At 35.8% G+C, this 14,030-nt stretch overlaps 1 protein-coding gene across 1 annotated transcript in view; it reads left to right on the top strand.

The window, feature by feature from the left end:
• The window catches only part of LOC127373978 (uncharacterized), a 423,284-nt gene that overhangs the window by 300,208 nt on the left and 109,046 nt on the right, over nt 1-14,030 (top strand). Inside the window, exon 34 of the mRNA XM_051418866.1 lies at nt 278-363. Within this exon, the coding sequence (XP_051274826.1) occupies nt 278-363 (86 nt within the window). The remainder of the gene's footprint in view (nt 1-277; nt 364-14,030) is intronic.

The raw sequence follows: 14,030 nt of genomic DNA, 5'->3' as shown, positions 1-14,030 counted from the left end.
GGAGGCTCTTCTGAGGCTACTGCCAGTGGTCAAAGCCTCCAACAAAGCTCTGTAAGTACAGACAGAGTTGGATTTCTGTATTATTACTTAAATACTCTGCTATCTTTTCTGTTAACTGCTTGTTTTTCATTATGAATGTTTTAACAAAACAAATGTTTGTTTTTTCATTGTTGATCATTGTCTCTACAGACTGAGTGACTGTAACCTCTCAGAGAGAAGTTGTGAAGCTCTGTCCTCAGTTCTCAGCTCCCAGTCCTCTAGTCTGAGAGAGCTGGACCTGAGTAACAACAACCTGCAGGATTCAGGACTGAAGCTGCTGTCTGTGGGACTGAAGAGTCCACACTGTACACTGGAAACTCTCAGGTCAGATCATAGTATAGTTAATCTTTAGTTAAAGGAAGGTAAATATCAGCCCAAGGACCAATTGACCCCTCTGACAAAATCTTTTACTTTCATAGCTTACTGGCAGCGGGCACATGAACAATAATAATGCAACTGCATAATATTGTAAAAACATTAAAGGTGATTCATATTTGCTACCAACCAGGACTGCATTCTTACAGACTTTAACCATCACTCCTCAGTGAGCTGCCTCCTTGGTGGAGGTCTGAAAGTATTTTTTAGTATCTAGTTATCATTATGGATTCTAATGTTTTTAATCTGTTCACATTGATATAGACTAATAAAAATAACATCAGTTTATTTAAGAGGATATATTAACAATATTTTCATAGTCCGGCCCCCACAGGGTTTGCTTAGACAAATTCTGGACTTTGGACAAATGCAGTTGAGTAGCCCTGGTACACATCAAATCTGTAACTAGAATACTTTTGTAAACCTCAAAAAAACATGTTTGATATTTGATTGAATCTGAACTTCCAATGAACGGCTTGAGGAGGAAAGAGAGGACTTTGGTAGCCTGAGTCTGAGAGACAGCTGTAGAGGAAAGGAGGGAGGACAGGAGACCAAAACCAGACCAAAACAGAAGATAAAAGATCTGGAGACCTCTGTTCTTCAGATTGAGAATTAGAGATAGAAAAGCACAGAGAAAAAGGTGCAATGCAAGAACTATACTAGTAGAAATGACTATGACGACGAAGACTACAATAGCCACAGAGATGAACAACAAGAATAACAACAACAATAATAATAATAATAATAATAATAATAATAATGGCAGTGGAGGTCAAGCAGGACCACAGCAGCAGGAACCACCAGGATCAACACACAACACACTGCAACACAAGAAAGCACATTTCTTTACTGGTTTCCAAAGTAGATTTTAAACCCAGCACTTGACAAAGGCTGGTTCTTAACCACTGTGTCATCTGTTTACAACCATAGAACATAGAGCTTGTCAGGTATGATCCCTTGAATATCTTACCATTTCTTCATGTTGATCATTGTCTCTACAGACTGAGTGGCTGTAACCTCTCAGAGAGAAGCTGTGAAGCTCTGTCCTCAGTTCTCAGCTCCCAGTCCTCTAGTCTGAGAGAGCTGGACCTGAGTAACAACAACCTGCAGGATTCAGGACTGAAGCTGCTGAATGTGGGACTGGAGAGTCCACACTGCACACTGGGAATCCTCAGGTCAGGATTCATTAATCTGTTCTTTTAATCCTCATATTTTAGAGTAGTTTTATTTTGCCTCTGCTGCTGGAACCTGACATACCAAAGAGGAATTTTAGGAGTCAAGAACTGTGTAACTGACCCAAAGTAAAACTCATACAGCCAGTTATTCAATGAACAGTTTCTGTGGTAGAGTTTCTTTATTTGATGATGGAGACTGTTACTCATGGTGATATGTCAGTTTTATTTGAATCAACCAGAGTTAACAACCACTGACTCATCACACTGTTATAAAATATTACATCACAAAGACGACTGACTGGAGCTGTTCATCAGCTGGAACCATCAAACACTAATGTTCCACAACTGGGAGGAAACAACTTGTCAGTAGTTGAAAAATGATTGTGTAAAAACAAAGTGTATCTTTGTCAGGTAACTGTTTACACAGATTTGTCTTCTATTCAGAACAGGACATAAGGAGATTAATAAATAAACAGATGAATAGTTATATTTTCCTATAAACATAAAAAGTAAAAATAATGAGTCGTAGCCATCGGCCAATAAGAAGACTCTTCCCTGGAATGAAGATAAGTATTAATTAGTTAGTTTAATTCCCACTGACAGTAAAGATAATCATTATCATTATATATGATTCATAATTATTGAATGCACAAGAAGACTCAATGCAACAGATGATGTATACAGAGTGTAGCTGAAGCTCATTTGCAGCCCCCAGCATTATTTTCAATTCAGGTTCAAACAACTGAACAAAGAAATGTTTAACACAGACTGTGTGTGTGTGTGTGTGTGTGTGTGTGTGTGTGTGTGTGTGTGTGTGTGTGTGTGTGTGTGTGTGTGTGTGTGTGTGTGTGTGTGTGTGTGTGTGTGTGTGTGTGTGTGTGTGTGTGTGTGTGTGTGTGTGTGTGTGTGTGTGTGTGTGTGTGTGTGTGTGTGTGTGTGTGTGTGTGTGTGTGTGTGTGTGTGTGTGTGTGTGTGTGTGTGTGTGTGTGTGTGTGTGTGTGTGTGTGTGTGTGTGTGTGTGTGTGTGTGTGTGTGTGTGTGTGTGTGTGTGTGTGTAATAAGCTCTGTGTATGAGAGCGATGTAATGTCCATGTTTCCATGCTGCTCTGACCCCCCTCCTCCTTTCAGGGTGGAGCCTGCTGGAGTCCGATGGTTGAGACCAGGTCTGAGGAAGTGTAAGTGTGAAAACAAAGCAGCACACATTCAACCATCTTCACACTGTGACATCACTCATTCACAGCTCTGATGTCATCATCAAAGTGTCAATCAATGATCAGATGATAGATCAATAACTGCAGCTGTATTGTGTCTTGTTCTCTCCATCAGATTCCTGTGAACTCACAGTCGACACAAACACAGTGAACAGAAAGATCAAACTGTCTGACAACAACAGGAAGATGATTTATGTGAAGGAGGATCAGTCATATCCTGATCATCCAGACAGATTTGACTGTCCTCAACTGCTGTGTAGAAATGGTCTGACTGGTCGCTGTTACTGGGAGGTCGAGTGGAGAGGAGGAGTTTATATATCAGTGAGTTACAGAGGAATCAGCAGGAGAGGATACAGTACAGACTGTTGGTTTGGATTGAATGATCAGTCCTGGAGTCTGTACTGCTCTGATGGTGGTTACTATGTCTGGCACAATAACAGAAAAACACCCATCTCCTCCTCCTCCTCCTCCTCCTCCTCTGGTAGAGTAGCAGTGTATGTGGACTGTCCTGCTGGCACTCTGTCCTTCTACACAGTCTCCTCTGACACACTGATCCACCTCCACACCTTCAACACCACATTCACTGAACCTCTTTATCCTGGGTTCAGGTTCTGGTCTGGTTCCTCAGTGTCTCTGTGTCCTCTGTAGGAGGGAGAGAGAAACTTTCTCACTGCTGACCAGATAGTTCAGTCTGTACAGGATCACACACAGCTGATGTTAGTTAGTACCAACCTGATGTGTTTACTGTAATAGAGGAGGAAGAGGAGGCTGAAGGAAGAGAAGAGCAAAGGATGCTGGGATGAAGGGATCATGTGTGAGGGTAATGTGCAGCCTGCAGACGTAGAGATAAAGAAATGATAGAAAGAATTGATCTTCTTCTATAACTCTGAGAAAAATGAACATTTTTAGGATCAAATGTGGCTGCTTGTTTTTCAAATCTTCTTCTTTTTGAAAGCACAGTTAGAGGGAAAGTGTTTTTATGACTCAAATATTAAAGTGTGAACAAATATTCAACTTTGAGTCTAAAACTGAACTTTGTTGTCTTAAAACTTTTGTTTCTGTGAAGAAAAATGTGTTCAAATGTCAAACAAGAGTCTTTCAGGATCAAATTCAGCATCTGTGTAAAAATAGTTCCAAGGTGTAAAGAGTGGCTTTTATTTGAACAAACTAAATTCATCATCTTTGGTCATCGTGGAACAAATGTACAAACTTTGATAAGTCAGGTTGAAATCAAAAGAAATCAAAGGTTTGGGATGATTCTAGATAATAAATGATGCTGGAAACCACATCTAAATGATGTCAAAGCAAAACTGTCCAAATGGATCCAACACTGTATAAAATGAAGGATTAGTAAAATCCAGCTTCATACTTTATATTGAAAGTGAAAGAGTCCAAAAGTTCTTTGAAATGAGATAAAGTCTAATGATTAATTTCATGAACAAATTTAAAAGTGATCAGACTGACATGTTGGCATTAGTACAGTAGAGATAGTGTCACATTAGTCTGACGTCAAACACTCAATAATCTGCAGCTTTTCACTCTTTTTTTGGTTTGTTTTTTCTATTTTGCAATTTTTTTGTCTCATTATTTGTGTAAAATTTCAATTTGTTTACTCTGAATGTTTCCTTTCTTATCAACATGTTTGCTTTTACTGATTATTCCTTGTAAAACATTCAATTTAAAACTTGTAAAAACTACTTTATTCAGTTTTTCTTTTTCTTTAACTTTCTTGTCCTGATGTCACTGTGATGTTGCCACAGTGTATGATTTCTGTCTGTCTTTGTCATTCTTGTTCAATAAAGTTTTAAAGAAATAAACCTGCTGGTGACTCCCAGTGTGCAGTGGTGGATAATTTACTTTAATTTACTTCAGTAAAAGTAACTACTGCAATATAAAAATACTCCATCACAAGTAAAAGTCCTGCATTAAAAATGTCACTAAAGTATCAAAAGTAAAAGTACTAATAATTAATAAAAGTGTCCCCTGTGAGTGTGACACTGTGATATTGTTGGATTATTACTCCTGATGCATTCATGTGTAACACGTATTTTAGTGTTGTAGTAGTTGAGATCATTTCAACTGTTTTAGATACTGTTGGTGGTTGAATCTGTAATATTGCATCACATTTTATAAACTAATAACATGTTTTATCTGTTTCAGTAACTATATACTACTACTCAGACTTTGCCTCACACTGGGCACCAGTTGTTGGAGTAACAATGGTTTAAAGTTGACAACAGAAACCGACCTGAGAGCGATTTTTATTCATCCCTCCACTTTGTTGTTGTTGTTGCACCTGTTGGGGGCGGGGCAACTCACCCAATTAATGCAGGTAGTTTGGTGACATCCCATAATTTCCCACACAGCTCCGCCCAACATCCTCCTGACATCATCCATCATCATCCAAATATCAACAGGTAGAGATCATTGGTCCTGATGTTACATCATGTCAGCTCTGCTCAGTGGTTTGTTATTTCCTGTGTTAACAGGTATTGTGTCTGTAAGAGCTACATTTGACATTCAGCATAGACACCATTGTGGACAAGATATTATAACCTGTTTGATTTATTATTTATAATGACTGTCCTTTTTGTAGGCTGCTCTTTTTACAATTTTTTCACAACATGTAACATGTGATGCGATATTTCATATGCAGCTATTGGACTGTAAGCACTTATTTTGATGTGTAATTTTTCCATATTGAATAGAAAGAGGATATAAAAGCACAAAGGGGATGTCCATTAGTAAAGAGTTCACAGTTATTTTACTGTTCAAACTCAATACCCTTTACGCTGAAATTCATGGTCGATAAGATTTTCTACCCTTATGTGGAGGCTTACATCCAGTCATTTGATCCAGTAGAGCAGGTTGTGATCATTAAATTTGAGCTCCTATGTAAGCACGTATGAACATGTAAAGCTCAATGGTTCCTCTGGAGAGCTGGGTGGATGAAGACTGTTTTCTGCCATGGCAAGGCAGCAAATGTCAAACACTGTATCATCACAGGGATACGGTGTTCTCTGAAGGCATTCCTCTCTGCAGGCTTCTATCTTTTGCTGGGATACCTCTTTCAGGTACTCTCTGGCACCAAAAGGTTGGGGTAGGGTGTACATCATCACTGGTCGCCCACCTGAAGACACAGCATTTCTGCATGGGCGAATTCTGTGAGTGTTCCAGAGGTGAACAACTTCCTTCAGTTCTCTGTACATATAAATAAAAATAGAAAGTCAGAAAATCAGCTCACACATTTGCTATACCAATTGCAGTAGATATCATAATGCATTAAACTAGCCAGTAATGTAGATCAAATGAGCTCCAACTTAAACATCTGCAATTGTAAACTATCATGCAATTAAAAACATCAGAACACTGACAGGGAACATACTTTTCCTACTTTAAGTACTTTGAATATATACTGCTGATAATACTGTCCTTTGACTTTAGTAAGGTTTTGAATAAAGCCTACATGGAGTGAGCTCTTTTCACTTATATCAGTAGGCCTATGATATTAGTAACACCACACTAAAACTAACCCACTACACAGGGTGGTACTACTGCTTTTGGTGAAGTAAAACATTAACTTTAACCACTTACTTTAACCACTAAGCAGGTGTCACAGTATTGTTCTGACATAATATAGCACAAAAGAAAAAAAACAACATAAACGTATTGCAGTTCTGACCTCTATTATTTCAAGATGTGAACTGAATGAGACTTTTGTCTAGGAAGTCACCAGAAAAGGAGTCTGAGTCTTTTAAATCTTGGAACAGGTTCATCCAGAACTGTGCTTGCTGCCTCCTTAAAAAGCCTCACCAGTTCTCTATTCTTTGGTTGTGATTGCTCGATCCATACAGATAACATCTGTGCGAAAAGTTGTCCAGATGATCGTGCCTCAAGAACATCTGCATTTGTTCAACGTATCAATTCTCAGTTCAGAGGTCCGAACGAATTCGGGCAGCAGTTCCATTCCTTGATGACACCTCATCAATGAAGAATTATCTTGGGATCACTGTTTGTAGAGTAAGCATGTAGCCAAATCACCATTTGTGAAAACCAATCTATTGCACTATTGATGCAGATCCCGTACGGTTTGAGTTTATCATACGAGTCTACATGCCACCAAAAGTTTGGGCCTGGATTCTGGTACATACGCCGCCGAAGGCGATTCCAGCGCCTCAGCTGCACATCGTGCAGATCCAATATTTTCAGCAGTCTCCTGATCGTCTCTTGAGTCACCATGTAGCCAGCCTGAATGCATTTCAAATGCATCATCTTGTATCCATGGAGCATGCCATATCTGTCCAGCTGATCCTGGACAAACACTGCTATGTCTAGCAGATCTGAATGGGCTTTCCTTCAGAACAACCGCAAAGTCCTCAGGTGCCTGCATAGAGTCGACAAACTAATGATAAAACCATCTATATGACTCAAAGACCGGACTATCTCCCAGTGTCTTAAACCCAGATCAAAGTAAGACTTGACTGAACTTATTTCAAATGCTCTCTAAACTCAGAAAAAAAAATTGTCCGAAAAACAAACCAAAAACAATTACTCAGAAAAACAGAAATAATTACTTAGAAAAACAAACCAAAAAATAAATTTTCAAGTGAATGCAATACGCTTCCGTACCATTGCACCAAGACAAATTCCTCGTATGTGTAAAAACCTACCTCGCAATAAATCTCATTCTGAAACTACAGGTATGTAAATATTTCTGTGACTTTGTGTTTATTTTTTGAAGGCTGCTGGAAACTGACTGCAGCTTATTGTCACCTTCTTCTGCTGCTGCTGCCTGATCTCGTCCATTTTCCAGGTGAGGGGCAGTTCATCTTCAACAAGCCTAGTTTTTGCTGCACCAACATTATAGCGGAGAACGGAAGAAGAACAAAAGCAACAACAAATACAAGAGGGATCCAGCAGCATTGCTTATGAATAAAGTACAAAACATATATTTTTTTTGAGATATTTGTTCCTCATGGTGTCTTTACAGACAGTTGTAGAGGGACCCTGTGTGTGCGCAGTGATTGCTTGAACTGATTTCAGGTGTTCATTGGCAGCAGGCAGTAGGGCTGGAGGCAATCTGCTATCACAGGTTATTTTAGTGTGGTTATTTGTCGCCATCTTGTGGCATTTTTTTTAGATATTACAGGGAAAAATAGCTGGAATAGCTGGTCTGACACAAAAGCTCAAATTCCTGTAAAGCTGATCGAGCTAGGAACAACTGCTTCAATTTGGGACACAACTTAACTACATATAGGACATAGCTCTAAAGTTTATACACTGTTTAATGAGGAAATGTTACAGATTATAGCTTTAAATGGGCATAAATGTATTTTCTCACTCCTGAGATACATTGCCCATTCAGGGTATAAATTGAACTCATTTGACTGAACTAACTGCAATATCACCAGACTACCTTAAAAATCTCAGTTTGGGAGTTATTGAGTAAGAAGACACTTTATAAACTTTGTGAAACACTGTCTATGACAGATGTTCTTTATTTGGGTCTTCTTGTAAATGTTACACATCAAGTTGTTTCCTCTGGACTCCACAATGAACAGCATCTTTTCATTAAAACTGACCTCTCCAAGTATATTCTCCAAGTCTCTGTTATATATATATATATATATGGCGAGGGACGGCCTGCTCTTCAAGCCTCTCTGTGAAACAGTCGCAATTCTACGCCGGCTCTAACATGCATAACTTGTCTCGGTCATTTAAAGAAGTGAGGTTTTTCTAAGGTCCATTCCCACAGACTCTAGTTTGCTCTGTAACATATCTGGATGTATCTGCAGCTTCTGTCATGAAACAGGAAGTTGAACTTCAGCATACATGGTCCAATCTCCACCAAACTTCATGTTTAATAAGAGTCCGGCCCTGAACTCATCTACATGCCAATATATAGTCAGTGATATCGCCACCTACTGGCAATAGAAAGTAAGCCTTGTGTGGTGATTATGATCTAATTTACATGAGATTTTCAGGTTGTGGTCCACTCATGATAAACTCACACACCTGCAGCTTTAATTATCTTTATATTTTAATTCTGAATCTACCTTATCTAGTGTTTTATTCTATTCTGTCTTATTATCAGCTTGTCAATCATCTGTGAAACACTGTGAAAGCTGCTATACAAATAATACATTTAATTGATTGAAATGTTGCACAAAATTGATTTATTGTTCAGTTAAATAAAGAATAGAAATATTAACATATTAGATAATATATATATATATTAATTGTGGTATTAAGGCATAAGACATCAGTTTGTTCCTCAGAAATAAAAATATTTGATACAGAATATGTTTTTTGTCTGATTTTTTTCATCTTCAATCTTAATATGAATGATATCAAATCATGAATTGAGCGTTTTCCAACATCCCTGATTTTATTTTATTTGTTTAATCTCTCTGATTTTATTTTATTTGTTGAATCTCTCTGATTTTATTTTGTTATTTGTTGAATCTCTCCGATTTTATTTGTTGAATCTCTCTGATTTTATTTTATTTGTTGAATCTCTCTGATTTTATTTTATTTGTTGAATCTGATTTTATTTCATTTGTTGAATCTCTCTGATTTTATTTCATTTGTTTAATCTCTCTGCTTTTATTTTGTTGTGTGTTTAATCTATCTGATTTTATTTTATTTGTTGAATCTCTCTGCTTTTATTTTGTTGTGTGTTTAATCTATCTGATTTTATTTTATTTGTTGAATCTCTCTGATTTTATTTTATTTGTTGAATCTGATTTGATTTGATTTGTTGAATCTCTCTGCTTTTATTTGTTGAATCTCTCTGATTTTATTTTATTATTTGTTGAATCTCTCTGATTTTATTTTATTTGTTGAATCTCTCTGATTTCATTTTATGTGTTGAATCTCTCTGATTTTATTTTATTTGTTGAATCTGATTTTATATTATTATTTGTTGAATCTCTCTGATTTTATTGTATTTGTTGAATCTGATTTTATATTATTGTGTGTTGAATCTGATTTTATATTATTATGTGTTGAATCTCTCTGGTTTTATTTTATTTGTTGAATCTCTCTGGTTTTATTTTATTTGTTGAATCTCTCTGATTTTATTTCATTTGTTGAATCTCTCTGATTTTATTTTATTTGTTGAATCTCTCTGATTTTATTTTATTTGTTGAATCTCTCTGATTTTATTTTATTTGTTGAATCTGATTTTATTTTATTTGTTGAATCTCTCTGATTTTATTTTATTTGTTGAATTGATTTTATTTTATTTGTTGAATTGATTTTATTTTATTTGTTGAATCTCTGATTTTATTTTGTTATTTGTTGAATCTGATTTTATTTTATTTGTTGAATCTCTCTGATTTTATTGTATTTGTTGAATCTCTCTGCTTTTATTTTATTATTTGTTGAATCTCTCTGATTTTATTTTATGTGTTGAATCTCTCTGATTTTATATTATTATTTGTTGAATCTCTCTGATTTTATTTTATTTGTTGAATCTCTCTGATTTTATTTTATTTGTTGAATCTGATTTTATTTTATTTGTTGAATCTGATTTTATTTTATTTGTTGAATCTCTCTGATTTTATTTTAGTTGTTGAATCTCTGTGATTTTATATTATTATTTGTTGAATCTCTCTGATTTTATTTTATTTGTTGAATCTCTCTGATTTTATATTATTATTTGTTGAATCTCTCTGATTTTATTTTATTTGTTGAATCTCTCTGATTTTATTTTATTTGTTGAATCTCTCTGATTTTATTTTATTTGTTGAATCTCTCTGATTTTATTTTATTTGTTGAATCGCTCTGATTTCATTTTATTTGTTGAATCTGATTTTATATTATTATGTGTTGAATCTGATTTTATTTTATTTGTTGAATCTCTCTGATTTTATATTATTATGTGTTGAATCTCTCTGATTTCATTTTGTTGTGTGTTGAATCTCTCTGATTTCATTTTATTTGTTGAATCTGATTTTATATTATTATGTGTTGAATCTCTCTGATTTCATTTTGTTGTGTGTTGAATCTCTCTGATTTTATTTTATTTGTTGAATCTCTCTGATTTTATTTTATTTGTTGAATCTCTAATTTTATATTATTATTTGTTGAATCTCTCTGATTTTATTTTGTTGTGTGTTGAATCTCTCTGATTTTATTTTATTTGTTGAATCTGTCTGATTTTATTTTATGTGTTGAATCTCTCTGATTTTATTTTATGTGTTGAATCTCTCTGATTTTATTTTATTTGTTGAATCTGTCTGATTTTATTGTATTTGTTTAATCTTTCTGATTTTATATTATTATTTGTTGAATCTCTCTGATTTTATTTTATTTGTTGAATCTCTCTGATTTTATTTTATTTGTTGAATCTCTCTGATTTTATTTTATTTGTTGAATCGCTCTGATTTCATTTTATTTGTTGAATCTGATTTTATATTATTATGTGTTGAATCTGATTTTATTTTATTTGTTGAATCTCTCTGATTTTATATTATTATGTGTTGAATCTCTCTGATTTCATTTTGTTGTGTGTTGAATCTCTCTGATTTTATTTTATTTGTTGAATCTCTCTGATTTTATTTCATTTGTTGAATCTCTAATTTTATATTATTATTTGTTGAATCTCTCTGATTTTATTTTGTTGTGTGTTGAATCTCTCTGATTTTATTTTATTTGTTGAATCTGTCTGATTTTATTTTATGTGTTGAATCTCTCTGATTTTATTTTATGTGTTGAATCTCTCTGATTTTATTTTATTTGTTGAATCTGTCTGATTTTATTGTATTTGTTTAATCTTTCTGATTTTATATTATTATTTGTTGAATCTCTCTGATTTTATTTTATTTGTTGAATCTCTCTGATTTTATTTTATTTGTTGAATCTCTCTGATTTTATTTTATTTGTTGAATCGCTCTGATTTCATTTTATTTGTTGAATCTGATTTTATATTATTATGTGTTGAATCTGATTTTATTTTATTTGTTGAATCTCTCTGATTTTATATTATTATGTGTTGAATCTCTCTGATTTCATTTTGTTGTGTGTTGAATCTCTCTGATTTTATTGTATTTGTTGAATCTGATTTTATATTATTATGTGTTGAATCTCTGTGCTTTTATTTTGCTGTGTGTTGAATCTGGTTTTATTGTGAAAGTCCCGGCAGTGAAGGCTGTGTGCTCCAGCTTGACATCCGGTTCCAGCTGCAGCTGAGGAGCTGAGAGTGAAGCACATGCTGAACTGAGGTGAATGATTCTTCTATTGAACTTTCCTCTTTAAGTGAAGCGCTCGGCTCTTTTTGGGAGAGTTGTTTTATTGTTTTATTGCTTCGGTGTTTTCTGTGTCTGTGTCGCATTTGAATGACGGACGTAGAGTCAGCGACAGGCAGCTAACGAGCTAATAGTTAGCAGCTAACATCAGCAAGCTCCTTTTCTGTCAGTGAGTCAACTGATTGACTGAGTGAGTTTCTGGAGATTTCATCTGATATTCAATGCATACACAGTAACAGTTAGAGAACAGCTGATGGACTTTAAATAGGGAACACAAGAACTGCAGGAAGTTTGTGGAAAAGCACAAATGTTGATGAATTTGGACTTTTGCTCCTATTTTAGGGAACTTTCTCTCCAAGCCAGTTTGTTCCCTAAAGATCTCTCATTTCATTTCATTGATAAAGTGATTTCCTATTGAATAAAGAAATAATCTGAAAACTTTCTAGCAGCTCTGTACAGACACAAGTTCTATTTTTAAAAGCATTCATTTCAAAAAAGCTCTTTAATATAGTAATTGTTGGAAGTGTTTCTAATCCTTTCTATTTCTAACAGCAAAGCTTTTTGTTGAAATGTCATATTGTGATATTGCATCCATTCTCTAATCGGCTGTATTGATTGTTGGGTTTAAACCTCCAGCTGGGAGACAAACTGGCTCTGATGTTGGATGTTATAGGATAAACACAGACACACATTCATTGTTCTGCTTCCATAAAAACCTTTTGAAACTCAGATTTGATCCATATGGTGGTGTGTCCGTTTTCCTAAAATGAGACTTTTTAATACATTTCCTATCAGCAGATTGTTGCCCAAACACAACCCTGTGTGGCTGTAATGTGATCCATTGTCTGAGAGAGAGTGAGGGTTTATAGAGGTTGACGTATTTAAAGTCAACGCCATTTACAATGTGGAAATGTTGCTTTACACTGATGAACTGAATGGAAGCGCTGGTGCTCCTCACTCACTCAGGGCAGAGTCATGGTGGTGAAGAAGAAGACGGCCAGAGTGGAGGCCGTGGTTCTGGATGAGGACAAACTGCACCAGCTGATAGGTAACGTGGCCCAACTGCTGACGAGCAAACGCATTACGCTTCCTAAGTGATTAATAGCTGTGTGTGATGTTTCCCAGCGTCCCTCTCTGTGGGTGGAGGAGAGGATGGAGTCAGGCAGCTCGCTCAGACCCTGCAGTCCTGTTTGGAGCTGACGGAGCCCGTGCAGCAGATCCAGCTGGTTCAAAAGGTAAAAGGTTGTTTTATTGGATCTTCATGAATCACTTCTGTGTAAACTAATCAATCAATCACTTCTTATTTGAATAATAGCTTCATTGTTTGAAGAAATACCATCAGAATGAAGATCTGAATATCTTTGGGTTTGAGGACGTCACCTTATATAATGTATAATATGTATAGAAACTGCTGTTTCCTGCCCCACAACTTTAATAAATACAGTCATGAAGACCACAGAGACTGACCTGTGAGTGTTTCTTCTTCATCACTCCACTTTGTTGTTGCTGTTGCAGCTGTCCTCATTAACAAGGCCCGGACCCCCCCACTGACACTGACTCCTAAACCCACCCTGTATATATGCATTACATTACATTACTGTTTTTTCCTACCTTGCACATTGTAAATGTCATTCTTGTACAGCTTTAGATCTCTCGGTCTTTATTTATATGTTTGGGATTCTTATGCACCGATGCACCAAGGCAAATTCCTCGTATGTGTAAAAACTTCTGATTCTGATTTAGAGACAGAAATCATACACCGTGGAGACATCACAGTGACATGAGGACAAGAACATGTTGTGTTAAACACAGGAACCCACAGGCAGAACACAAACTGAGTATGATGACCAAAGCAGGGCTTTATTGTAAAACTAGTTGGTGGCTGATGAGATGGTGAGGTGAAGCTCCGGTTGGCAGTGGTGAGTGGATAATGGCTGAGATCTAGGCAGAGTGGAGCGGAGGGTGGAGGCAGTGTGCAG

This window comes from Dicentrarchus labrax, unplaced genomic scaffold, assembly GCF_905237075.1.
Source record: "Dicentrarchus labrax unplaced genomic scaffold, dlabrax2021, whole genome shotgun sequence".
In the NCBI taxonomy this organism is placed as follows: domain Eukaryota; kingdom Metazoa; phylum Chordata; class Actinopteri; family Moronidae; genus Dicentrarchus; species Dicentrarchus labrax.
The sequence above is the reverse complement of the archived record's forward strand: the minus strand, read 5'-3'. Positions and strand labels throughout refer to the sequence as shown.